We start from the raw sequence: 25,202 nt of genomic DNA, 5'->3' as shown, positions 1-25,202 counted from the left end.
AAAAAAAAAAAAAAAAAAAAAAAAAAAAAAAAAAAGAGGGGGAGGGGAGGGGGGAGGGGAGAAGAAGGCCTAGGAAAAAGAAGGGGGAGGAGAGAGAGAGGGAGATTCAGATGGGGTAAAAATGGAGTAACTGGTAGCATGTTCTGGTAGAAGAAAAAAGTCTGTGATAGCAGAACCAGTGAAAACATCCCTTTGTAGAATAATAATTATGGAATTATTTAGGTTATGAATGAGTGGGGTTTGCTCATTTGTAATCCATTAAGAGGATCTGTTTCCTTCCAACAGAGCACCTATTACTGACTCAGGGGTCAGCACGTGCTGGCTGCTATCTTCGTTCCCGTAGCTGAGGAGATTCTGAACGGGACCAGTGGAGCTGCAGAGATGCCCCAAGGTCACTACTGGAAATGGCAGCAGGCAGGTCTCTGATGATAAACGCTTCACACACTTTTCGTACTCGGATCTTGAGACCTTAGACTGGCAGCTACTTATACCTGCACTTGCACAGGATTCATTTTCCTTGTCTATTGTAGTTTTGACTGCATAGCCCCAAGGTCAGTGGGGGTGTGTGAAACATAATCCGCGTGTGACTGGTAGGGTTTCACTTCCTTACTAGGCAGGTTTTCTCTGGCCACTGAACAAGGTACATCAAAGGTCCCATTTTTAAACTGCTTTCCTTACATCTGCCTTCTTGGACACACTCCAGAAGCATGTATTCAATGTCTCCGATGGCTCGTGATGACTGCCGTGATAGAGAAAGCTACAAAGAATATGAATTTCAGTACCAAGCAAATCACGTCATGTTGTTTACAGTCACAGAGGGAGGCTGGTTGCCACCTGTGGAGGGCAGTAGAGGGAGTGATCCACAAGCATGGCCGGACTTCTGCGTTCGAATCCCAGCTCCACCGCTAGCTGGGGGGACCTTGTGCAAATTACTTAGCCTTTGGGGGTTTCAATTTCCTCACCCATATAATGAGGGGATAGTAAAAGCAACTGATTTATAGGATTATTGTGAGGCTTCAATGAGTTACTACAGGTAAAAACAATTAGGGCATTAAGCCCTGGCACATGAAAAGTACTATCTAAACATTAGCTATGATTATGGTGACCAAAGTGTTAAAAAGATGTCTTTCTTACTTTTTAAGCTATCAGTTTGTAGAGAAAGCATTATATTTGCTCCTTTAATCTCTCTCATTGTCTCCTTTTCTTCACAGTTAAGGCTTCATACTTGTGAAAGGAATGACACTGTGTTGTGTGATTAGATGTGAAAATTAATTAAGGCTGAGAAAAATGTATTAGAGAAGGTATATCAAGTCTTCCTCTCATCATAACACATACAGGCCATTTAAATATTGATAGTATATATATATTTTAAAACTCTGCTAGTAATTTTTTAAATTACATATTAAGTAATCATAATAGGTAAGATTCTTTAATGCTTACTATTGCTTCAGCACACATATATTTTTTAAATCCTCACAACCATCCTGTGAGGTAGGTAGTATTCTCTTTTTACAGATGAGGAAATAGAGCCACACAGAGATGAAGCTATTTGTCCCAAATTAAGCAACTAGTAAGTGAGAGAACTGAGATACTCAGAGTCCAAAGATACACAAACCTTTATATGGCACTGCCCCCTACGTGGCTTATGAAATGAATTCTAATTCATTTCAGAACTTTCACAAACTTGACGTGTTTCCATTTTTCTTCAGAGCACTTAATGGGTTCAATATTTCTTAGGAGACAGGAAAACTTTTCATTCTCCTTCCTCAAGTTGCTTACATATCCTCTTTTCTGATCATAACTTTAATATACGCTCATTAGAGAAAATCTGAAAGTACCTGGTAGTGGACATGGATTGCTTTTGCTGCCCTGGATCTGTCCCCTGTCTTAGAAGAGGACCTAGATTTTGCTTTAGGGTAAATAATCTCCCTTCTATTTTTAGTCTAGTGGTTTGGGCTCGACTGCCCCACCCTCCCCAGGGCTCCAGATTTAGATCCCAATTGGTTTGAGACAAACAGGTGTCTCATCCTATTGGCCTCAGCAACTGATTCAAGGATTGGCAAATAACCTATTAAGAACCACCAAGGGGCTTCCCTGGTGGCGCAGTGGTTGAGAGTCCGCCTGCCGATGCAGGGGACGTGGGTTCGTGCCCCGGTCCAGGAAGATCCCACATGCTGCGGAGCGGCTGGGCCCGTGAGCCATGGCCGCTGAGCCTGTGCGTCCGGAACCTGTGCTCCGCAGTGGGAGAGGCCGCAACAGTGAGAGGCCCGCGTACTGCAAAAAAAAAAAAAAAAAAAAAAAAAAAAAAAGAGCCACCAAGATGTGAGGAGATATGTGCTAGTGCCCATGTAAAAGACAAGCTTCCTCTGTCAACAGGGGATGCTGCTAAAAGAGACCTTTCTTGGCTTGGATGTGATGTGAGATCTGGAAAGCTGCAGCCATCTTGCACCCATGAGGGATGCCTAGAAGCACCATGCTGGGACACCACTGGACACAGAGTGAAGACAGAACAAAACCAGCCTTGACATCATCTGGGCTACAGTATCTATTCTTGACTGAAGTCATACCTCAGACATGAGATTTTCAGTTACAGGAACCAAGAAATCTCACCCATCCCCATTTTTTGGTTGTTGTTTAAACCAATTGGAGATTGATTTTCTGTCACCTACAACCGAAAGACTCCAACTATCAAAATGAAGAAAATAAAAATAGGAAAAAAATGCATCTATACATAGGTGTAATTCCTTCAGAACTATGCATTGTTTTCATATAAAAATATTTCACATATTAATTTTATTCTTAAGCCTATCATAATCATGACATTTTTACATGTCATAAAATATTTTCATGGACATACTTTTTCATGGCTGCACAATATTCTACTGTATGAAGGGTTGGAAGGAGGACATTTTGGCTGAGGTTTTATATATATAAAAATAATATGTATAATTAATATTTATATAACATTTATATATAAACAAAAATATTATATGTATTATATATGTGTGTGTATATATATATATATATATATATATGTCTGACTTTTACTTGCCATTTTGAAATACTTCCCGATTAAAAGTTTTTAAAAGCTGAATTAGTGGATTAAAGCATATGAATATTTTTGACTTTTGACATGTACTGCCAAACTGCTTTCTAAGAAGGCTGGAGCAGTATAAAAATCCAACAGCACAGGTATGAGAGTACTATGGCACTTCAGCCTTACAAACACAGAGTCTTATCACTTGACAGGTGAAAAATTGTATTTCACTTTAATGTGCACTGATTTAATTACCATTGAGGTTTGACATCTGCCACAATATTTTGTCCCTTTCTGAATGTGTATTCATCTTCTCTGCCTTCTCAGCTCCTGAGATTTTTGGTGTTGTCTTAGAAGTGCTCTGAAGTCTTTACGTATTGAAGGAATTAGCCCTTTGCCCTTTTTGTTAACAAATATTTCCTCTGGTGTTTTGTTTAAACTTAGGACACTTTTGATGTATGGAAATCTTTAAATACTTTCCTCTGAAACTTCTTCCACATCTAGAGATTGTATATTCATCAATATTTATTTCTAGTTTTTCATGGTATTACTTTTTAAAATGTTTTTTAATGTTTCTGGAATTTATCACAGTATGTGGTTCATAGCATGATTTCAATCTTTTCTTTTTTCCCAAATAGCTAACGAGTGTTCCATTACCATTTATTGAATGATCTTTACTTATCTCTCTGATTTGTAATGCCTTCCTTTTCATATATTAAATTATTAGAGAGTCCATATCTGGGCTTCATGTCCTGTTCTCTAAGCTGGCTGTTCTTGAGCTAATAAAACTCTCATTACATTACTTATTATTATATTACTAATATGATTTTATTCATAATAAACCCAAAACTAATTTCATAAGTTCTGATATTTTAGAAACATGGTCTTTTTGTCTAGAATCATTTGTTTAAGGCCTCTTTTATGTCTTTCAGTAGTTTTTATGTTTTTTTTTTAATAGTTCCTATTATATTTTTGTTAAGGCTATTCCTAGACGTTTTATATTAGTTGTTACTCTTGGCAATTTTAGAATTCTTGATGCCCCCCATCTGGTCTCTTCATCAGAAACTTGAAAATCCTGAACCACAGATCTGATTTAAACAAACGAGGTGAAATGAGCTCGAAGAGCCACGGGCAGAAGATATTGTGAAACCTTGAGAGTTGCTCCATGTGGTGGCTGACTGTTCTCTGGAAACAATCTTCTCTATGAAACTACACAGTTTCCAGCTCGACTTTCAGTTTTCTCAACATATAAAATTAGATAGTAAAAAAATCTGTGGCAGATTCTTACCCAGAAAAAGACAGCACTGGCACAGAGGGTTATACGTATACACTTTCCCCAGGTGGTGAAGGGAATACGCTCTTCTTCCTAATTAAAAAAAAAAAAAAAAAGAAGTTTAGTCAATCAAGGGATTCCTCCAACGAAATGATTTTTCTCCTAATTGGTCACTGAATCCTAGGCTTAATTTTTAAAAACAATTAGTTTTCAGACACAGCCTCCTTACTCATACTTGCATGTTTGCTTGTTAACAATTTCAGACATACATACAGCAAAGCGTGTTCAGTGTTCATTTTCATAATAGCTTTTGAAAATGCAAATGTGAATAATAAACTGTTTATCTGCCACGATCTGAGTTCAGGAGTCTGGGTATCTGACAATACCATTCCTGAGCTTGTCTTAGATTTTAGAAGTGACTGCAGTGAGAACCCAGAGTCTGTGCAGGACAGAAAGTTTCACAGATGTCTGCAAGTACTAGGGAGCCAATGTGTGTTTTCTGGTTGACCTTTAGGTATTAATTAGGTATAACTGTGAATTTTTAGAGTTTCCATTTTATAGTTTATATGAATATATGTAGATTTTTCTAGGAATGAAATCAACAGTGTGATTATAGCTGCAAACAGGGACATGGCATTTACTCTCTGCCAGGTGCTATTCTAAGTAGGTTCTATCCATTAACTCAATCAATCCTTACCACAATCATATGAGGAAGCAACTTTCTTATTCCTGTGTCATAGCTGGGGAAACTACGGCACAGAGAACCTAACAAGTTGTCCAAGATCACTCAGCTAGTAACTTGCTGTGTTCTGATGTTAATTCAGGCAGTTTTGTTCCCAAGGCCTCACCACCACACCGCTGGCCTCTCTAGACACTGAGGATGTGTTCTCAATCAAGGTAAGATGAGAAAGAACGATAAGGAGAAATGAACCTTCATCTTCAATTTTTTAACAAGCAATGTTACAAGGGAAATTTAACTTATTAGTTGGCAATTTTAAATTTAAAATGGACAGATTTAAATTTCCAAAATGTCTTTTCTTCAGTATGTTGCCAATAACATAAGCTTTTGTTTTTCAGTATTCAAAAACGTTATGAACATCTGATTTTGTCTAAGTTTCAGCTTTCATTATGTACAATCTTTTACCAACACATGCTTTGACCCCCATCTTTCGTCGTGAACAATGGGAACTATTCATAATGGGGATTATTTAAAACTTGTTACATTGTAAAAGACAAATGTCACTTTCTGCTGGGTAACTGAACCTCAGTTTTTTCCATTTATAAAATGAGGAGGTTGAACTGCTCCCTCCAGACCCTTTTACTGCCAACATTCTGTAAATCTGTGAGTCAATTTATAAAGTCTATGGTTGGAGACATTTTCAGATGCTTTTGATAAAAGCATTTTCTTTCCCAGAGTTATTCATATTCAAAACCTACTGTCCTTATGCTGATGACTACAAGTACAATTAGCTCCAGATTTTCTGTGTTGATGGAAAGAGGCAATAATGCAGATGATTTAAAAAAATTGTCTTTCACTGGCTTTGGAATGTTTATACAAAGACATTATATAGTTTTATTTTTTAATTCTGCAGCAGAACAGCAGCAAATTTACCTTTCCAATTAGATAAAATGCCTAGCATGGGGCCTGAATATAGTTTGGCCTCAACAGATGTTTCCCTTCTTCATCCTTTCTCTGCTTTTAGGATAAGAGTCACCCTACTCTGTGCATGTACCAACCAGAAGGGGGAGCAGTGACCGAGGCGTCGCGCAAGACAAAGGAGCTAGTCTACGATGAAAAGGTGGCTGTAATAATGAAGGACCATGTGAAACACTGAGAATCAACTATGAAAACCAATGTCTCTCCTTCTACATCTATGTCATAGAGTCTAATTTTTATTGGTACTGTGAAAGGACACAAATCAACGCATCTTTTCTTATTCATTTATGTCAGAGGTTTTAAATTTTTTTCATTTTTATTGTTATTATGAAAGAAGGGACCACATTTATCGCCTGTGCCTACTGTTCTTAGCAGTACTCCTTCACTTTGGCTGTACATTAAAAACCACCAGAGCAGCTTAAAAAATTCCTGTGCCAGAATGCACCCCAGGCCACTGAGTACCATCAGAGTATATAGCAACAGAAGCCGGGCGTCAATATTTTTTAAGCGCCCGCCCCTACTCCGTGATTCCAGTATGCAGTCAAGGTTGAGAACCCCTGCAATACATAGACTGAATTGCATCTAGATAACATACTCTTTACCTGAGTGATCTCATTTATCACCACATGCGTACACCGTGCCTCATATTCTGGCCGGGCTTGCTCTTCCTGCTGTAACTCGACAGTGTCCCATTCGTACTCAAGTTCTGCCTGGCGCCGCTTCCAAAACTCCAAAAACAAGGTAACTACCAAAGAGAGAACAGCATCATGTGGATCTTCAGTGATGACTGATGCTTCAGAAATCTGTACTGAATACTATTAATTATCCACAACACTTGTGTATATGGTCAATAAAATCTAATTTTACTTATTTATAGGCGATACTAGTATTTAAAAGAGAGAAAAATGAGTTAATGCTTTTTTTAAAAGGAAAATGTTGATAATTTATTCAACTTGTGAAAACAGACTATAGGTCATGGGAAGGGTGGTAACGGGATGGTCAGAAGGCATTCTGATTGTGTCTACTGCTAAAGCATCTGCTCCTAGCACATTATTGCCAACAAAAAAACACAAGCAACTATTATAATTCAAAGCAGTTCATGGTCCACCCTTTAGTCGGCTCCTCCTTGCATCCCTCTCCCTCTCTTCCTTCCAAAGGGCTTGGGGGTGCAGGGATGAGAATGCTTCAGTGGTCCCCAAATCTTTGTTTTCCACCACCCAAGTCACCCCAATTAAAACATTCTTAAATGTGGAAAACTGGTATTTTTCTCAATCTTGTGTAAAGTATGGATAAAATAATTTTTAGAAATCATTATTTTTCAAGATTTGTAACTTCAAATACTAGACAAAAACAACATTAAATGTTCATTGAGAATGTGGTTTCAGGGTAAATCCCCTAGGCCCTTCTTCCAATCAGACTGATACCCCTAAGCACTTCCTATATAGAAATTCTGGAATAAACACTGTTCCATCCACAAATATTTTTGAGTCTCTACTATGTGCTGAGAATAAAGAGAAAAAAAAGATATGGTCCCTGCTTCAAGGAGCTCCTAGGTGTATAGGAGTTACAGTGAAGTGACAGTTACCGTGCACTTTAAGACAGCTGTGATCAAAGTAAGCATGAGGTGCTCTGGGCACACAGAGCCACAACGTAACAAGGCTGTCTCAGAGGAGGGGACCACTGGGGTGAGCTGTGTGATGCCTTAGAGCTGATCAGGTGAAAGTGGAAGGTTAAGGCTATTTCCCCTTAGGGAGCCGTGCGTGCAAAGGCAAGAGACCAAAGAGACCCAGGTACTTTCCAAGAGCTGCAAACAGACTGGAAGGGAGCACAGGGTGTGGTGAGGCGGGTGGGACAGCCAGGTGGAGAGATGGCAGGGGCACATCACGAAGGACTCTGTGTGCCTTAAAGGTGGAGGAGACATTGAAGGAAGTCGAGAAAGAGACTAGAGGCAGGGAGACCTACTGGCAGGTCCACGATGAGGCCTGCTTCAGCTGGGAGGCGAGAGAAGACGGTGTTTTAGCAGGTTGACAGATTGCACGCAGGTGTGATGGAAGGGGGCGAAAGAGATCAAGGATGCCCGCCAGCTTTCTGGCTTTGGCGATGTCCTAAATTCTAGTGCCATTCCCTGAAATAAGAAGGGCAGGGAGAGGAGCAAGCCTGAAAGAGAAGATTACTGATTCGGTTCTGATCAGCTGCCTGTGGGCCACAGGGGAGATACCCGGTAGGCAAGTCAAAGTCTAGAACTCCAGAGAAAGATCTAGGCTGAGCCGAGACTTTTTCCTGTTTCCAGTAGTAACTGGAGCATGAGTGGATGAGCTCACTAAAGGAGCTACGGAGGGGTACTTCTCACCCTGCCTGCACGTGAAGCACTGAGAGCTTTTGAAAAATACTGAGCCCAGGCACCACCCCCAAGATTCTGATTTTATTGGTCTGGAGTGGGCCTGTGCATTGTTTTTTGTTTTTGGAAAGCTCTACTGAGCAGTCAGGGCTGTGAATCAACCTGTAGAGAACAGAGAGCCTTTGAGTGCGGAGCAAAGACCAGCTGCCTTGAAATCCTGCAGACCCCGCCGCAGGCAGCCGGAGACATGGGGGAAAGCTCGGGATGGGCCCTGAGGGACATGAACGCAATGCTCCCAGACGGCAAGGACAATGGAAATGCTCAAAGCACCCACTTCCCAGAGATAATCTGGACTTTGGAATCAAGTTCGAATTCTGGTTCTGACAATCATTAGATGTACGACTACTGGTTAAAGTGCTTCAACTTCCTGAGCCCCTGTTGCCTGCCCACCCCCCGCCCCCGCCATGGAAAATGGGGGAAATAGAACCTACCTCATAGGCTGTTGTGAGCTTAATGACACAACATCTGTAAAGGCCCTCATGACCCTCTGAGGTAACTATTATTACTATCCCCATTTTGGACACCAAGAAACAGAGGCACAGAAAACTTCAAATACTTGCCCGAGATAAGGACTGAGGTATCAAACCAAGGCATCCTTGGCTCCAGAGCCCGAGCCCTTCTTACGATGCGGCACTGCCCAAGCCACCTGCTCCATAACTTGCTTTCCGTTGGCTCTGCCCCGTGGCACCCACTCTGCTGAGATGCCATCACTGCGTGCCTGCCCAGCGTCTGATTCCAACACTGCTCCTCCAGGACACAATGCTAGTAACTGTCCTCCATCCCACCACTGTCTCTGTGGGTACACTAACCCTCACGATGCCACTGCTGTGACTACCTGCTGTTCAGAAGCAAGTATAGGCGGCAGCTCAGCTTTCTGCCATAGACGCTGCTGTCAATGGATGCAAAGAGCACACAGTTAGTGGGGGAGGCCACTTCTTGTCTCCTACTTGGCTGGGGAACTGGAAGGCAGCTAGTCCCCCTGTGGAACTTTGAAACCCAGTGTGGGAGTTATGTGAGGCTTCCTGGCCTCTTTACATAGGAATGATGTCCAGCCCCCAAGAGCCCCCCAAGTTGCAGTTGACACTGTAATCCACTGGCCCCATCAGGGAGCAGAGGTGATGGCCTGTAGTCCACCAAGTTCCATCTCCTTGCATGACAGCTACAGGGGGATGAATTAACACTGGAGAGTGAAAGCTACAAAGCCCTTGGGTATTATTTCCTGACACTCTCAGGTCACCCAAATGTTCCAAATCCTCTAAGTAAACAACTTTTAAGAGAAACCGAACTGACTCATCTGTCAGACCTCTGACAGCAGGACTGATTTGGCTTCTCCTGCTTTCAGGACGGGCCTCTTTCCCCTTCTGTGTGGGCTTCTCAAAATGAAAGAGCCTGTTCCTCATTTATGGGTAAGAGAGCATTTGTGACTCCTGACCAGAACCTTCAAAAATAGACTTCTGGGCTTCCCTGGTGGCGCAGTGGTTGAGAGTCTGCCTGCTGATGCAGGGGACACGGGTTCGTGCCCTGGTCCGGGAAGATCCCACATGCCGCGGAGCGGCTGGGCCTGTGAGCCATGGCCGCTGAGCCTGCGCGTCTGGAGCCTGTGCTCCGCAACGGGAGAGGCCGCAACAGTGAGAGGCCCGCGTACCGCAAAAAAAAAAAATAGACCTCTTTGTGGGAATGGAAGCATGGTGCCACAGCTCAGCTACCCTACAGCCTCATCTAGCCAAGACCACAGCCAATACAAGGGGCCCCTGCTGGTGAGTGTTCAGTATGGAGAGCGATGCCTGCACCACTGAGAACCTGCCCAGCCATTCATGCCCTTGCCTCTATCCAGGGGGAAATGAAGCATCCATGGAAGGAAAGCCTTGAGGGCAACAGGTAACTATGGACCAAGCTGCATCTGGCTGTTCTTGCTTCCCACCTGACCCATGCTGGCTGCATGGGCAGATACTCTGAAGAGACCCCTGCTTGGGGGAATGAGCCAACTCTCCTTGGGCTGCATATGAAGCCACCCACTTACCAAAGTCCCCTAGGCTCACGTCTCCTTGATAAATACCATGCATCCCCATCAAAGAAAAGACCCCTACTTTTTAATTTACTTGAGAATTCTACTGCCAACATTGCCTTACCCCTTCCACCCATGAAGTTCTTTCCACTCTGTGTCCCCCCTCTGCAACTATGAAATCAGTCCAATGCTAGTGTACATTCTGTCCGCAAGGGCACACTTTATTCCCTATGCTGACCTCAACTTGTGCGCTTCAAAATGGACAGTACTCACGCACCCTGACCTATATTTGCTTCCGCGTTTATTGTTTATCATGCCCACTAGAATGTCACCTTCTTGAGGGCAGGGATTTGGTATTGTTCCCAGGGGAAACACTAGCACACAGCAGGCACTTGGATAAGTATTAGCTAAATGAATGTACTGTGGGAAGTCATCCCAGGGACTGGAGGACCTCCATCACCTGGGACGCCTGAAGGATGGAATCATCCACTCGGAGGGCCCAGCTGATTCCCACTGCTCCCTGCTATGCCTGACCATCCACTGTCCACCACATTCTGCTCCGCCAGTCACGTGGGCCTGGATGAGCTGAGATGAGAATGTGACTGTTGATGGGTAAGGTTGCGGCAGCTCTAGCCCCTTGACTGCTGGGAGTTACTCAGGATAGACAGACTGAGGAATCATCATGCATACCGTCCTACCCCACAACTCACTCAAAGCACTAGGACTGCACATCAGAGGAAACCATTGGCCCTTTCCAACCTAAAGAAGTGGGTGTCTTTCCATTAATAGCCTCTTTATGAGCCCAGCCTGGAAAAAGCTTTCTAAAGCCACTTTGGATACCTTCCTTGTGTTTTTGTAATCCCTCTAAATTCTGTCATTTTAATTGAAATATTAGACATACAGATGTTTTTGAAATTTTTATTGATTTTCAATGAAGAAAATCCTCAATTTCCTCCTCTGCTAAGAAAATTACTTTTCACTTTATTAAAAAAAAGCAGCTTACTTTCACGAATTTGTATCTTCAAACGTATCTATTCTTAAAAGAATTTGTGATGCAAGACATGAAAGTCCGTCTGTGTTTTGGCACCTACAGGTAGGCATAGATGAAACAAACAGGACTGATCTCATGAGGCTGGAAGGCTGGGGCTTTCTTATTCCTGTTACAGAAAGAAGAGTCTGTACCTGTGTAGGTGAGGTAGGACCAAGGATGTGGAACCATCATTTTCTAACCCATTTTTCAGAACCCCACACAAGGCAGTGCAATTATAGCAAATAAATATTTCTGCATCCTTCTAAAAGTTTGCGACAACTTTATTACTATACTTTGCATTTTGTCATTGATCTAAACATTGATGACAACCAAATTATTTGCAGAACTCTTATTCTGTGCTTGTCACTTTTTGTCTCTGGGGGCCTCAGGTGATTTGCCTAATCTGCCTGAGTGTCATTTTCCACATCTTTAAAATGGGAGTGTAACAGCCATTTATATGTTCAGTATCTATCTAGCAACAGTATCAACAGGAGATGATTTATGAAAATCAAACTACTCTTCTCACAAAAAGCAACAGAAAAAATTCTAATCAGTGCTATAAGGGAGGAACAGCGGTACCCTTCCCCTTCCTCCCTGAACTTGAACATAAAGGGTAAAATGACTGCTCTTACCAAATCCTGAAATTGAGGAGTTCTGAGTGGGAGGTGATATAACTGCCATGCAACGTAGAAATGGCCTGGTGAAAAATAATGATTGGGTAAGCAAATCCTCGAAACCTTGAAGGGCACAAACCCTGGGAGCTGTAGGAATGGGTGGGAGTTGCTCAGTTCCTCATTTCACAGAGCCAAGAACTTTGCAGGGTCCGTGAAAGACCCTGAGAGCCTAGTATAACCACCCGATGTTCTGGAGTATTCCTGGGCTACATGGCTGCTGACTCACAGTGCTGTGTGTCCCAGAGTGAAAGCACCGGCACCCGGGGTGACTGTGCATGATGCCAGACAGGAATTTCCTGTTCTGTACCTTTTGCTCTCTCTCTCTTCCTGCAATAAAACAACTGGTCGGACTCCAGCGGGGAACTCCACACTTATATTCTCTGGCAAACCACACACCAGGCAGCTCTAGCTGACTGGTGAGAGACAGGACTCCTATACGAATATATAATAAGAGAGGAGGCTGCCTAGGACCTTGGGAATCAAAACCAGCTTGTTCTCTTAATCAGGACATTAAACAGCTAAAGAAAATATGCATCAGATGAAGAAGATTCCCAATACACAGCGTTGGTGGTTGTATCCAGCAATGTCTAAGGACAAGGCACACCCTGGTAGATGGGAGCATTCTGGCTGCCTTAAGAGTTTGCTGCTGAACGGCTGAGACATTTTATTGGGCCTTGAAACTAGTCAGACCTCTTCACTCACAAAGGCAGACAAGGCAGATGAGCTTGCTCAGCCTGTATTCTAACTTCCTAACTGAAAGACTACAAGATTGAAAATACATTTCTCAGGAAAAACAACAAGGCTGTACTGTATAGCACAGGGAACTATATTCAATATCCTGTGATGAACCATAATGGAAAAGAATATTAAAAAAATGTGGGCTTCCCTGGTGGCACAGTGGTTGAGAGTCCGCCTGCCGATGCAGGGAATGTGGGTTCGTGCCCCGGTCTGGGAAGATCTCACATGCCGCGGAGCGAGCGGCTGGGCCCGTGAGCCATGGTCGCTGAGCCTGTGCGTCCGGAGCCTGTGCTCCACAACGGGAGAGGCCACAACAGTGAGAGGCCCGCGTACCACAAAAAAAAAAAAAAAGCATATATATGTATAATTAAATCACTTTGCTGTACAGCAGAAAGTAGCATAACATTGTAAATCAACTATACTTGAATAAATTTAAAAAATTATAATCCTTAAAAAAGAAAAAGAAAATACATTTCTTAAATTCTCTTGCAGTTAGGGTTCCAGATGTGGTTTTAAAAATGCCCATCAGGGGCTTCCCTGGTGGCGCAGTGGTTGAGAGTCCGCCTGCCAATGCAGGGGACACGGGTTCGTGCCCCGGTCCGGCAAGATCCCACATGCCACGGAGCGGCTGGGCCCGTGAGCCATGGCCACTGAGCCTGCGCGTCCGGAGCCTGTGCTCCGCAACGGGAGAGGCCACAACAGTGAGAGGCCCGTGTACCGCAAAAAGAAAAAAAAAAAAATGCCCATCATATGCATCTGTGTGTCACTTAAATCAGAAATGCAGCTGAATGGAAGCAAGGGTGGTTATAGACACTGTGTTATGTTGCTGGTATGGGTGCAGCTGGAGAAGCAGAGACCTCAAACTAACAGTCGCAAGAGTCGTTTTCTGATCTCCAAGTGCAGCTAGTTAGGGCGAAGGCTTCCTGAAATCCCCCCGCTCCTCCTTATGAGCCAGGGGTCTGGTAAATCTCTAGGCCCAGCCTAGAACTCAAAGGTGAAAATTAAAAATTGCAGTCATGCAGCCAAAAGGCTGGCAGGGAGCATTAGACAGAAGTAGGTAAGAAACAACAAGGAATGGGGAGGGAGGATACGTCCAGAGCCTTTACTTCAATCGTGGTTAGTTGGTGTTTAGGACCTTAGGAGTCAGTGTGAGTAGATGGAATGCTTTGGCCTACAAGGGGGGATAGTTTTCAAGTAAGTCCATGATTTGTGCTATATTTATTATAAAAGGTTTTCTACCCTCAAATTTCTAGGGAGCAGAAAAATACTCTGCCACATACATCTGGGCACAAAGGAGATGCTGCAGGAATATGATGATGGTGATATGAAAAAACTTCAGTTCTGCAATCTCAGGCTTTCTGTAATGAGGTTCACAGCAGTAGTTCTCATAAGGCAGAGGTAACAAGAAAAGCAATATCAGGCATTTAAAATAGAGACTTCATCATACATACATATCCTTAAAGATACATATATGGTGCTACGAGCAGGGCCGAAATGTTTTCTGCATTCTACAATCTGATGAAATAAAAGCAGCGGCTCAATATGCCTGTCAGTTCTATAAACATGGTGTAGTTAATGATCACAGAAAGCAGGGTGGGCTAGGGACCTTGAAGTTCTTCTTTCTAGTGCCAAACTCAGTATTTTTTGCTTTATTTTAAAAGTCTCTTTTAATTAGGGCTATCAGCATCCATTAGTATATGGAGTTCAATAGGTGTGTTAGAATTTTATAGATTATGAACCAGTGCTGAGACTGAGGTTTAGGCAATAGTTAAAAGTGACCCCACCCAAGTGTTGGGCACCCACCCTCTTACCAGGGATTAAAAAAAAAAAAAAAGATTATTTTACAGTGGAGGAGTATAGAGAATCTTAATATATGACTTTGATCTTTAGTCTCCCATGTGTCAAATATTAGCTAGTGTTTGGTCTCCAGCCGAAACATGCTAAATGTCTGAACGACAGAGTGACTTATTAGGTAAGTTTGGCCTCCTCAGAGTTTATGCAGCAGTGGCAACTAATATCTCTTAAAAGTGTCCAAAATAATTGGCCTGTCTGTTCTGTGGTTCATTTGGGGACCCTTCATAGGCACAACCACTGCAAAAGAGAAATACCACCGAGGACACCTGTAAACAGCTGTATCTATACGTGAGTTGCATGTGTTGATGTGTTGTCTTCTCCAAAATAAAAGACTTGGTTCTGGTTCTTCCCCCAACTATCTACACCCTGAACACTATTTCCCCCTTGACTTACACAATGAAATTGGAAATGCACTTATCTTGGAAAGTGGACATTTTTTCTTCTATGGTAGAACAGTTACATCAATTAAACATGTGAAAGTCTGTATTTAAATAAAATGATAATTGCCTCATTACATTAATGAGGCTATTCAAAATAAATAATATATAGTATTAAAGCTTCTATATACAAATTATATTCTTTAGGATCATACCTGTTCTATTTATTAAACAGAATGTTACTATTATAAGAGTAGCAGCACATACCCATATAGAAGTGTATAAAGAAGAAAGCTTACCTGTAATCCTTGTGTTGCTGCTTTTCCCGAACCCCAAACCCTTGAAAGTCAGGTTGGATCACAGCTATGAGGGTTATTACAATAATGGCTCCCAGTGAATCATGCCCCTGTGTATCCAGCCCTTGAGCAGTCCTCCCACCTCCTCACATTGTTGTTGGTTGACCATGTTGGGTTGCTTTGGTTGATGGAACATTTGCAAACTTGATGCAAACACAGGCTTAAAAAATGCCTGGAGTGCGCTTCTCCTGTCTTGCTTCTCTTTGGAACCCTAAACTTCCATGTGAAGAATCCCGGGCCAGCCCACTGGAGGATGGGACACCATGTAGACCCAGAGGAGGTAGCCCAGCTGAGCCCCACAGGCCAACCCCTCCTGGCGAACTATGCCTGGAGAATCTCCCAGCTGACGCAGAGAATCATGAGAAACAATAAACCTGTGCTTTAAGCCACTACATTTTGAGGTAGTTTTTTATGCAGTAATTGATACAATGTCCTTAAGAATTATAAATGGAGTCTGGGGGGAGATGAAGTTTGGGAAATCCAAGGGACTAAAAGTGGGTTACCTTAATCGCCTATATAAAACCATATAATGCTATTTAGTTCGGTACTTGTATGATCCTAAGGTTTTTGTTTGTTTGTTTTTAGTTAAGAGGCAAAAGGAAACTGAAAAAAATGGACATAACTTACCCCATACCCCCATAAATACTGCAAAGACTAGGGTTCCAAAACTGTCAAAGAGGCACAATTTCTGGAAAATACAATAATAACATGTACATGAATCATGTTCTTCACTTACTAGGATTCAGCAAATATGAACTGCTTCGTATATGCTACACTTCGGGAATTTCTTTTAAAGCTGTTCACTAGTTTGACAATCACTGTATCTACTACATACTTACAGATGAGATTTCTCATTCTCTTGAAAGCAAACAGCCTCTGCTGTATTTACCAGAGTACATTTTCCAATGGAATCTTTCCATATCATGATAAAGAAATAGGCTCAGCTGCTAAGATCCCACGCTGTTGAAAGCTTCTAACATACTTTTGAATAACAGCCTCTTTTTATGGACTATGATAGTGAATTTGAGGAAACAGAATGGCCCTAAGAATACAATGAACTGCAAACAACTTTTAGATTTATGATTTGCATCTGATTATCCAACCCTCGTCAGAGGGCAAGTTCCTGAATTCCTGCATTTCTTGTTAAGAGAAGCGCAAAGCTGGGGTTTACTTTGAGATGGCTCTCCCCCAGGAGACAGCTATGTTTCCTCAAATCCAATGATGACTTTTCTACCATCGCTGATGGAAGCTTCCTTTAGGATAAGGAGGCACAGATGCTTTTGCTGACGTTACAAACGGTACAATGATCATGAAGGAATACGTGACATACTCTATTTACTAGTTCTGCTAAGTTTCCCCTTTTTGCTAGTATAAAAATAGTCTATCTCCCTCTATGAATTCCTGGAAGATCTTCCAATTAGTTACCGATTTTTCATTAGTGAGCATTGTTATATCTCCTAAAAAAGGTCTATTAAGTTAGTGGAAAAAGTGGCAAACATAATATCAGCTTTATAACAGATCTTATGAAAAGTAAAGAAGACATGGTAGAAAAGGAAGCTATAGGCTAAAAATAAATAAATAAATAAATAAATGAATAGCAAACTTTCCAGTGCCAAAGAAAATTCAAATCTGCTTCTCAGAAAAACTCAACTTTTTTAAAGGTTCTTTCTATGTTGCCCTTTATACTGATATAAAATGAGTAAACTTTCATCTACATAAAAATATGTTATGTTATTTTTGTAAAAAAATATCCACCCACCCATCTTCTTATATATCCTTTTTCCAAAGCATATAGATGCCCTCAATCATCCATATATACCCTGAGCGGAAAGCAGTCCCGAACTGTCTTTCAATTACTCCTCTCAAAAATCCAGCTCAAGGAAGACAAAATTAATAAATGAGTGATCCATCTGGGGATGGATCTGCTCCCCACCTATTTATTCCTCTACTCCTGGGATTCTATGGAACATGATTTCAAGTCTTTTAGCTTTGACTCTTATGGAACCATCTTTTCCAAGCTGTCTTTTAATGTCATACCTTATCCCTTATTGAAAATTATTGCAGGAAAAGTCCTAAGAGAAACATTTCTGCGTGTTATAATGTTATTCTGGAAGATTCTATCCAATGTTACTCTTCTTCTAGGAATCAATGCAAACCTCTCTCTATTTGATACCTCCCTATCTGCCCTGACACCTCCACCCTCACTCCAGAAAGAGAAAATCCTATTATGCTGAGAAAAAGCCACTGGAAGCACATCTGTCAATGTTAGAGGGGGGGAAAAAATAAGGAGCAGCAAGAAAAAGCAAGTTTACTGCTAATGCCAAGCTCACCCCAGCTGCCCAGCTCAAGACAAGAGATGTGCCTTGCACTCTTATGAGAGGGAGTTAGGTGGCTTGGAGGAAGTTACCATTTTTGCCACTTGTGTAAGGATCAAGGGACAGAGAGAAAGAAGAATACGGCTGGCTGGCCTCTCTGCTCTCCGTGCCCCAGGAGCAACATGGAAGCAGGAAGTAGGGAAGAAGATAAGCAAAGAGCTTTCTTGGTAAGAAGCTTAGCTTAGCTTGCTTGGCGGGATGGCACAGAGGGGGAAAGCCGGCTGTGTTAACAGCGGCCCCGAGTCAGCATACTGCTTTAGTCAGGTGGAGCAGGAAATAAGAGAGAGCTGTATACGCAGGCATGATGATTTTAAGCAGACGAACCAGTTAGAATCTAGAAAAGTGACCATTTGCTATGCTTTCTTCCTGCAAAGGAACAAAATCAAAATTTTATAATAGTGTATTTCAAAGAACTAAATATTACATCGTAACCATGTTTCCTCTTTATCTTGCCAGCTAAAAGCTAAGAACTTTATTTAATGCTCAGTCACAAGAACAGTACTAATCCTGATTACTTCCATAACTGTTTCTTCATTTCCTTGATCCTGATTTTCTATTTCTATTTCTAATTTGTTAACAATTCTGGCATACATGTCAATTAGTGAATACGCCATCTCTTTCCAAAAGGAAAGAAATGAAAAATGTATAATTGAAGAAATGACTGAATTAACCAATAAGCAGAAAAGCATGAAAAGGTGCTTCTCTTTTTCTCCTTTTTTACCTTATTTTTTCATTTCATTCTTTTACTCATATTCTTTTATATGCTTCCCTCCCTTTGTGAATCACTCTGACAAGACTCAAGGGATTTTTTGGGGAAACTGGAAGAGAATGATTCATTTTTTTCCAAAACAATGAAAAAAAAATGTACACAGGGACATATTTGAAAGTCATGTGCTTAAGGATGGCTAGGTGGAGCAGAAGATATGAGAAAAGAGATGCGGGTTGGGTGTGTGAAAAATAATTTCTTAAGGAAAATGGAATTTCCATTTGTACTTTGTGGAGTGCAGTTTGCCTCTGGTATTATCGTTGGCACTTGCCTTAAATCCAGTGCCTGGGGATATACACTAACTAGTGACCTTTATGAGTCAGCATCACTGGAAGGCAGATTCTCTCTCTTACTAGCTCCAAGTCTTTTACTTTGAGTGATCTATGATAGATATTTATAGTCTAGAACTCGTGTTCGTTGGGGGGGGGGGTGGGAAATGAAATGTATTTTAATTCATAAATTAAGTGTAGAAATCCATGTGTTGACAATACCCTGCAATCACCTTAATTAAGGGGTGGAACAATTTTCCAAACATAGAGTTCAGTTTGAGAGTGGAGTGCCTGGTACTACAGTCAGCCACTGAAGAACACGGTAATAGCAAGGAAGCCAGATTTGCTATCATTTTCTGGCTTTGTCAGTTACTAGGCGGGTGATCTTGAGCAAATCATTTAATCTCTCAGAGCCTCAGTGTTTAAATCTGTAAAATGGACGTAACACCTGTTCTGCCTGTCTCACAGTGCTGTTTTGTGTGTCAAGTAATGATACAGTTACAAGAACTTTGCAAAGTATAGACTATAAAGTGGCATCACTGTCTTAGCAGTGTATTCAGTTAAAATAAGACTTACACGGAGTAGATCAGAATATTCTAAGGTCATATAAAGATTCCTAAACTTTCACGGCAGAACTAGGGGACAGAGGAAAGATCAAGACAATGGAGACTACTACAAACATCAAAGTTGTCAGGAAAACTCTCTGAAGCAAGCAAACCATCTTTCTTCCTGTCTAGCGTTTCTGGCATGCCTTTCAGTAAGCTCTCTCCAGTCTCAGTGTTCTTCCTAAACCTCCTGGATTTTAAGAAGTCATATAGCTCAAGATCATCTGCATGTATAAGGGGAACCAGATGTGTTTTATGGGAATGTTTTGAGACAAAGTGAATAGCTGTTACCATTTGCAGACAAAACCTTTCTTATGCATTTTTATAAATACAGTCTAAATCTGACCCAGCAAGGTCTTTAAAAATCCAAGCAGAGTTTCAGCACACTTTCAAAGTGGGAAAACACAAGTACAGATTTCAGGTTTCCATTCACTCGAATTAAAGAAAATACTTATAATATTAAACCTATTAAATAGTATTTATGAGATAAGCCAGGTTTGAGATTTCTGCTTTGATTACCTGAAATACTTAAATTAGTTTCAATTCCACAGTTCCTCACTGACCCTTCAGGAGATTTTAGATAAGGCTTTTAATTTCAATTTATTATTTGTAAACAAGGAATAAACACATGCATTTTATATCTATCTTTCAAAATGAAGATTTAGTTGACAACCTTTCTAAATTCCTCAGAGGGAAAAATTATAATCACTATGTTGTACTAAAATTTTTAGAAGAAAAAACATCTTTCATTACTTGTAAATGTTTGGGGAAAAAAATACCTTTGAGGACTCGCAAGTAATATTGAGTTTCCAGAATGGACAAAGCTTATCACACTGAGGGCACATTATGATCTTGCCGCCAATATCAGGATCACAAACTTCTTTGCTAAAGAAAAGAGAAAAATAAAATTTAATTTTAAAAAAATTTAATGAACAGGACTTCCTTTCTACCAGCATGATAAAATCCAACATCCATTCATGATAAGAAAACTAAACTAAATTCTTATGAAACTAGGAATGGAAATGAACTTCATTAACCTGATAAAATCTTGCTATATAAAACCTATAAAAAACCATTCTACTTAATAGTAAAATGGTGAAAGTATTTCCTTTGCATCAGAAACAAGATGATGGGTCCTGCTATCATCCCTTCTTTTCAGTGGAGGTCCTTGCCAGCACAGTAAGTAAAAACAAACAAACAAACAAAAAAAACAAAGATAGGAGGAATGGCAAGGGAAGAAAACTCCTATCACTAACAGATTACGTAATTGTTTATATGGACAACTCAATAAAACCTGCAGATAAACTGTGAGAATAAATGAGTTTAGGAAGTTTTCTGGACACAAAATCAGTATACATAATATATACAGGGTCACCAAAAGAAACTGTGTCTCTAAAGACCTGCAACAGTTTTTAAAACACCGTTTTTAATAGCTTAAAAAATATGAAGAGCCTAGGTATAAAAATCTAATTCAAAATGTATGAAATTTATATGGAGAAAACGATAAAACTGTTCTGGAAGAGTAAAGAACCTATATAAATTGGGTACGTTATCATGTTCACAATTTAGAAGAATCAATACTTGAAGATGTTATTTCTCCTTTATATGAGCTGTAAATTGAATAGAAGAGCAAAGCCTCAGAACACTCAAGACATCTCCTAAAGAACAAGGTGGTACTGGGATAGGTTAAGAAAAACTGAGCAAGAGAACAAAATAAGAAGTTCAGAAAGAGACCTCTGTATACACCAAAACTGATGTATAACATGCAGGGTAGGCCCAGCAAATTAGAAAGGTAAGAACTGATGTTTGAATAAATAGGGCTGCTGCAATGGAATATCACAGAAAAAGGTGAAGTTGAACCACAAAATCCTATCATATACAAATCAATTCCAGGTGGAAAATAAAAATGCAATTGTACCAACTCATTTTAAAAAAATGAAAAATTAAAAAGACTACCTAGATAACCTTGGGGTAGGGAAAAATTCTACTAATGAGACAAAAAGTTTAAATCATAAAGGAAAATATTAATACATTCAAAATCTTTTAAAAGTAAGAACTTCATTAAAACACCATAAAGAGAGGGAAAAAAGATAGTCACAGACTGGTAGAAGTTTTGCAACACGTAAAAATGACAAAGGACTACTCGCAAGAGTATTTTTAAAACTACTACAAATTAATAAGAAGAAACCAACAAACTAACAACAGGTTACACACTGCTCGCTCTAGAAGCCATGCAGATGGACTCTTACGTGAATGCGACCGGAGTTGCAGAATTAGTTGGCCCTGCAAATAACTCAGTAAAAAATAACTGGGCATGAGAAACACTTCTAGAATATCTGAGTAAAGATCTTGGAAAACTTGCTCCTCTATAAAGCAAAGACACCGGCAAAATCTGTCAAAATTAACCTCTGCAGAACTGTGGAAATTAAACAAAGTCTTCCAGCAGTCTGAGGGGTGCTTATTTGAGGAAAAATAGCTGAATCTTTTCCATAAAATTTGGGGCACTTTAACTTGACTTATTGCCATCCCCATAACCTCAGCTTCATGGTGGCCTTTAAAACCAACAGTCTCACAACCAAGGTAGCCTAGCAGCCACTGAAGGGGCAGAAGTGGTTTGAAGTTACAAAAAAAACCCATCCCCAGAGAGTTGTCACTATTTGACCTATCTCAAGCTCACGCTGTGCAAATAGCCCTATCCCCAGAGTGTCTGTTGAAAGTAATTAGCAGGAATTATTTAACATTACAATTGCCTGAGGCAGTGACACCAACAGAGACTAACAAGATGCTGATTAGAAAACTTAGAAGGAAAAACTGCGTCATGAGATGTTCTGGGGGTGGGGGTAGGGTTAAAAACCTCCAACAAATTCCCAGAATTGTGGACAGTGCATACGACCAGCAAAGACCTGAGAAAACCTTAATCTCTCAGCTCTGGCTGACCTTGAGGTTCTGCATAAGCAAGAAGTAAAGGCTAAGGAAGAGCTGCTAACTGCCTGCTGGAGTGCTGAAGGCATTCCCCAACACACAAACACAGAGCCACTCGGCAAAGGCTCAAAAAAATTATTGGTTCCAAGTATTTAAAGAAATCACTGTCCAATCATTAGCTGACAACTAAGCTTTTGTACACAGATCTCATGGCTATGCACGATAAAGAATACAGACTTTACAGAATTTGCTCAGGAAAATAACTAAATAAATAGCAGCAGCACAGCAATGACAACAGAAGCAACAACAAACCCTGAGGAGGGGAAAAATCTGGTTTCCAGATCTGCCACAATATTTTAAATGCCCAGTTTTCAACAGAAAATTACAGATACACAAAGAAACAGAAAATTTGGCCGTAACACAGGGTAAAAAAGAAGTCAATAGAAACTCCCTGAGGATGTCCAGACACTGAAATTACTAGACAAAGACATAAATAAGCAATTATACATATGCTAAAGAACTAACAGAGGGCTTCCCTGGTGGCGCAGTGGTTGAGAGTCTGCCTGCCGATGCAGGGGATACGGGTTTGTACCCTGGTCCGGGAAGACCCCACATGCCGTGGAGCGGCTAGGCCCGTGAGCTGTGGCCGCTGAGCCTGTGCGTCTGGAGCCTGTTGCTATGCAATGGGAGAGGCCACAACAGTGAGAGGCCCGTGTACCGCAAAAAAAAAAAAAAAAAAAGAATTAAAGTATGTGACCATCTCATTGTACAGAGAATATCAATAGATAAAAATTATTTAAAAGACCAATAATGACTAAAATGAAAAATTCACTAGAGACGTTCCTCTGCAGATATGAACTGGCTGAAGAGAAAGTCAGCTAACTTAAAACTAGGTCTATTGAGATTATCCAGTCTGAGAAACACAAAGAAAAAGGAATGACAAAAAATGAACACAGCCTCAAGAGATGGGTGGGACACCATCAACAATACACATAATAGGAGTGCCAGAAGGAAGGAGGGAAAGAAAGGGGCGGAAACAATATGTGAAGAAATAATGGCTGAAAAACTTCCCAAATTTGATGAAAACATTAATTTGTATATCCAAGAAGCTCAACAACCTCCAAGTAGTATAAACTTAGAGCTATCCAAACATAGGCACATCAGACTCAGTGTGCCAAAAGACAAGAAGAGAGAATTTTGACAGCAGAAAGAGAAAAGTGACTCAACATATACTAAGACTCCTCAGTAAGATAAGCAGTTGATTTCTAATCAGAAACCATGAAAGCCAGAAGGGAGTGGGATGATATCACCAAAGTGCTAAAGGAAAAGACTGTCAATCAAGAATTCTATATCCAGCAGAACTATTCTTCAAAAAAGGAAGGACAGTTTAGTTAGGTCCCATTTGTTTATTTTTGTTTTTATTTCCATTATTTTGGGAGACAGATCAAAAAAGATATTGCTGCGATTTACGTCAGAGAGTGTTCTGCCTATATTTTCCTCTAGGAGTTTTATAGTGTCTTGTCTCACATTTAGGTCTTTAATCCATTTTATGTTTGTGTATCGTGTTAAAGAATGATCTAATTTCTTTTTTTTTTTTTTAACATGCAGCTGTCCAGTTTTCCCAGCACCATTTGTTGAAGAGACTGTCTTTCCACCATTATGTAGTCTTGCCTCCTTTGTCATAGATTAATTGACCACAGGTGTGTGGGTTTATTTCTGGGCTTTCCATCCTGTTCCATTGATCTATATTTCTATTTTTGTGCCAGTACCATACTGGTTTGATGACTATAGCTTTGTAGTACAGTGTGAAGCCAGGGAGCCTGATTCCTCCAGCTCCATTTTTCTTTCTCAAGATTGCCTTGGCTATTTGGGGTCTTTTGGGCATATATCCAGAGAAAAACATGGTCCAAAAGGATACATGCACCCCAGTGTTCACTGTAGCACTGTTTACGATAGCCAAGACATGGAAGCAACCTAAATGTCCATTGACAGAGGAATGCATGAAGAAGATGTGGGTGCATACACACAATGGAATATTACTCAGCCATTAAAAAGAATGAAATAATGTCATTTGCAGCAACATGGATGGACCTAGAGATTGCCATACTAAGTAATTCAGAGAAAGGGAAATGTCATATGATACGCCTTATATATGGAATCTAAAAAGAAATGATACAAATGAACTTATTTACAAAACAGAAACAGACTCACGGACCTAGAGAAGGAACTTATGGTTACTAGGGGGAAGGGTGAGGGGAAGGGATAGTTAGGGAGTTTGGGGTCGATATATACACACTGCTATATTTAAAATGGATAACCAACAAGGACCTACCGTATAGCACAGGGAACTCTGCTCAACGTTATGTGGCAGCCTGGATGGGAGGGGAGGTTGGGGGAGAATGGATACATGTATATGTATATGTATATGTATATGTATATGTATATGTATATGTAAGTCTGAGTCGCTTTGCTGTGCACCTGAAACTATCACAACGTTGTTAATTGGCTATACTCCAATATAAAATAAAAAGTTTAAAAAAACATGAAGGAGAAATTATCTGAAAGATTTATATTTATATAATAGATTTTTATAATGAAGGAGAATTATCTGAAAGATTCCACTGCTAGCAGACCTGCTCTACAAGAAATACTAAGGAGAGTCCTTCAGGCTTAAATGAAAGGACACTAGGCAGTAAGTCAAACTCAGCTGAAAAACTAAAGAGCAATGGTAGAGGTAACTACATAGGTTAAAAAAAAAAGAAGAAAATATAAATATATTTTTGCATGTAATTATTTTCTTCTATCCGATGTAAAAGATAACTGCATAAAACAATACTTATGAAACTGTGTTGATGGGCTTATAAAT

The 25,202-nt window shown here is 40.5% G+C and overlaps 1 protein-coding gene across 3 annotated transcripts in view; it reads right to left on the bottom strand.

Annotated features, from left to right (window-relative positions):
- Positions 1–25,202, bottom strand: part of ANO6 (anoctamin 6) — a 211,974-nt gene that overhangs the window by 33,076 nt on the left and 153,696 nt on the right. For all 3 annotated transcript variants that reach the window (XM_029204419.1, XM_029204417.1, XM_029204418.1), the window contains 4 exons: positions 20,194–20,299; positions 16,027–16,087; positions 6,570–6,712; positions 4,326–4,403 (listed from right to left, as the gene is read on the bottom strand). In XM_029204419.1, coding sequence (XP_029060252.1) covers positions 4,326–4,403; positions 6,570–6,712; positions 16,027–16,087; positions 20,194–20,299 — 388 coding nt within the window. The remainder of the gene's footprint in view (positions 1–4,325; positions 4,404–6,569; positions 6,713–16,026; positions 16,088–20,193; positions 20,300–25,202) is intronic.

Source organism: Monodon monoceros, unplaced genomic scaffold (assembly GCF_005190385.1).
Source record: "Monodon monoceros isolate NGI ecotype Baffin Bay Population unplaced genomic scaffold, NGI_Narwhal_1 Super_Scaffold_6, whole genome shotgun sequence".
Taxonomy (NCBI): domain Eukaryota; kingdom Metazoa; phylum Chordata; class Mammalia; order Artiodactyla; family Monodontidae; genus Monodon; species Monodon monoceros.
The sequence above is the reverse complement of the archived record's forward strand: the minus strand, read 5'-3'. Positions and strand labels throughout refer to the sequence as shown.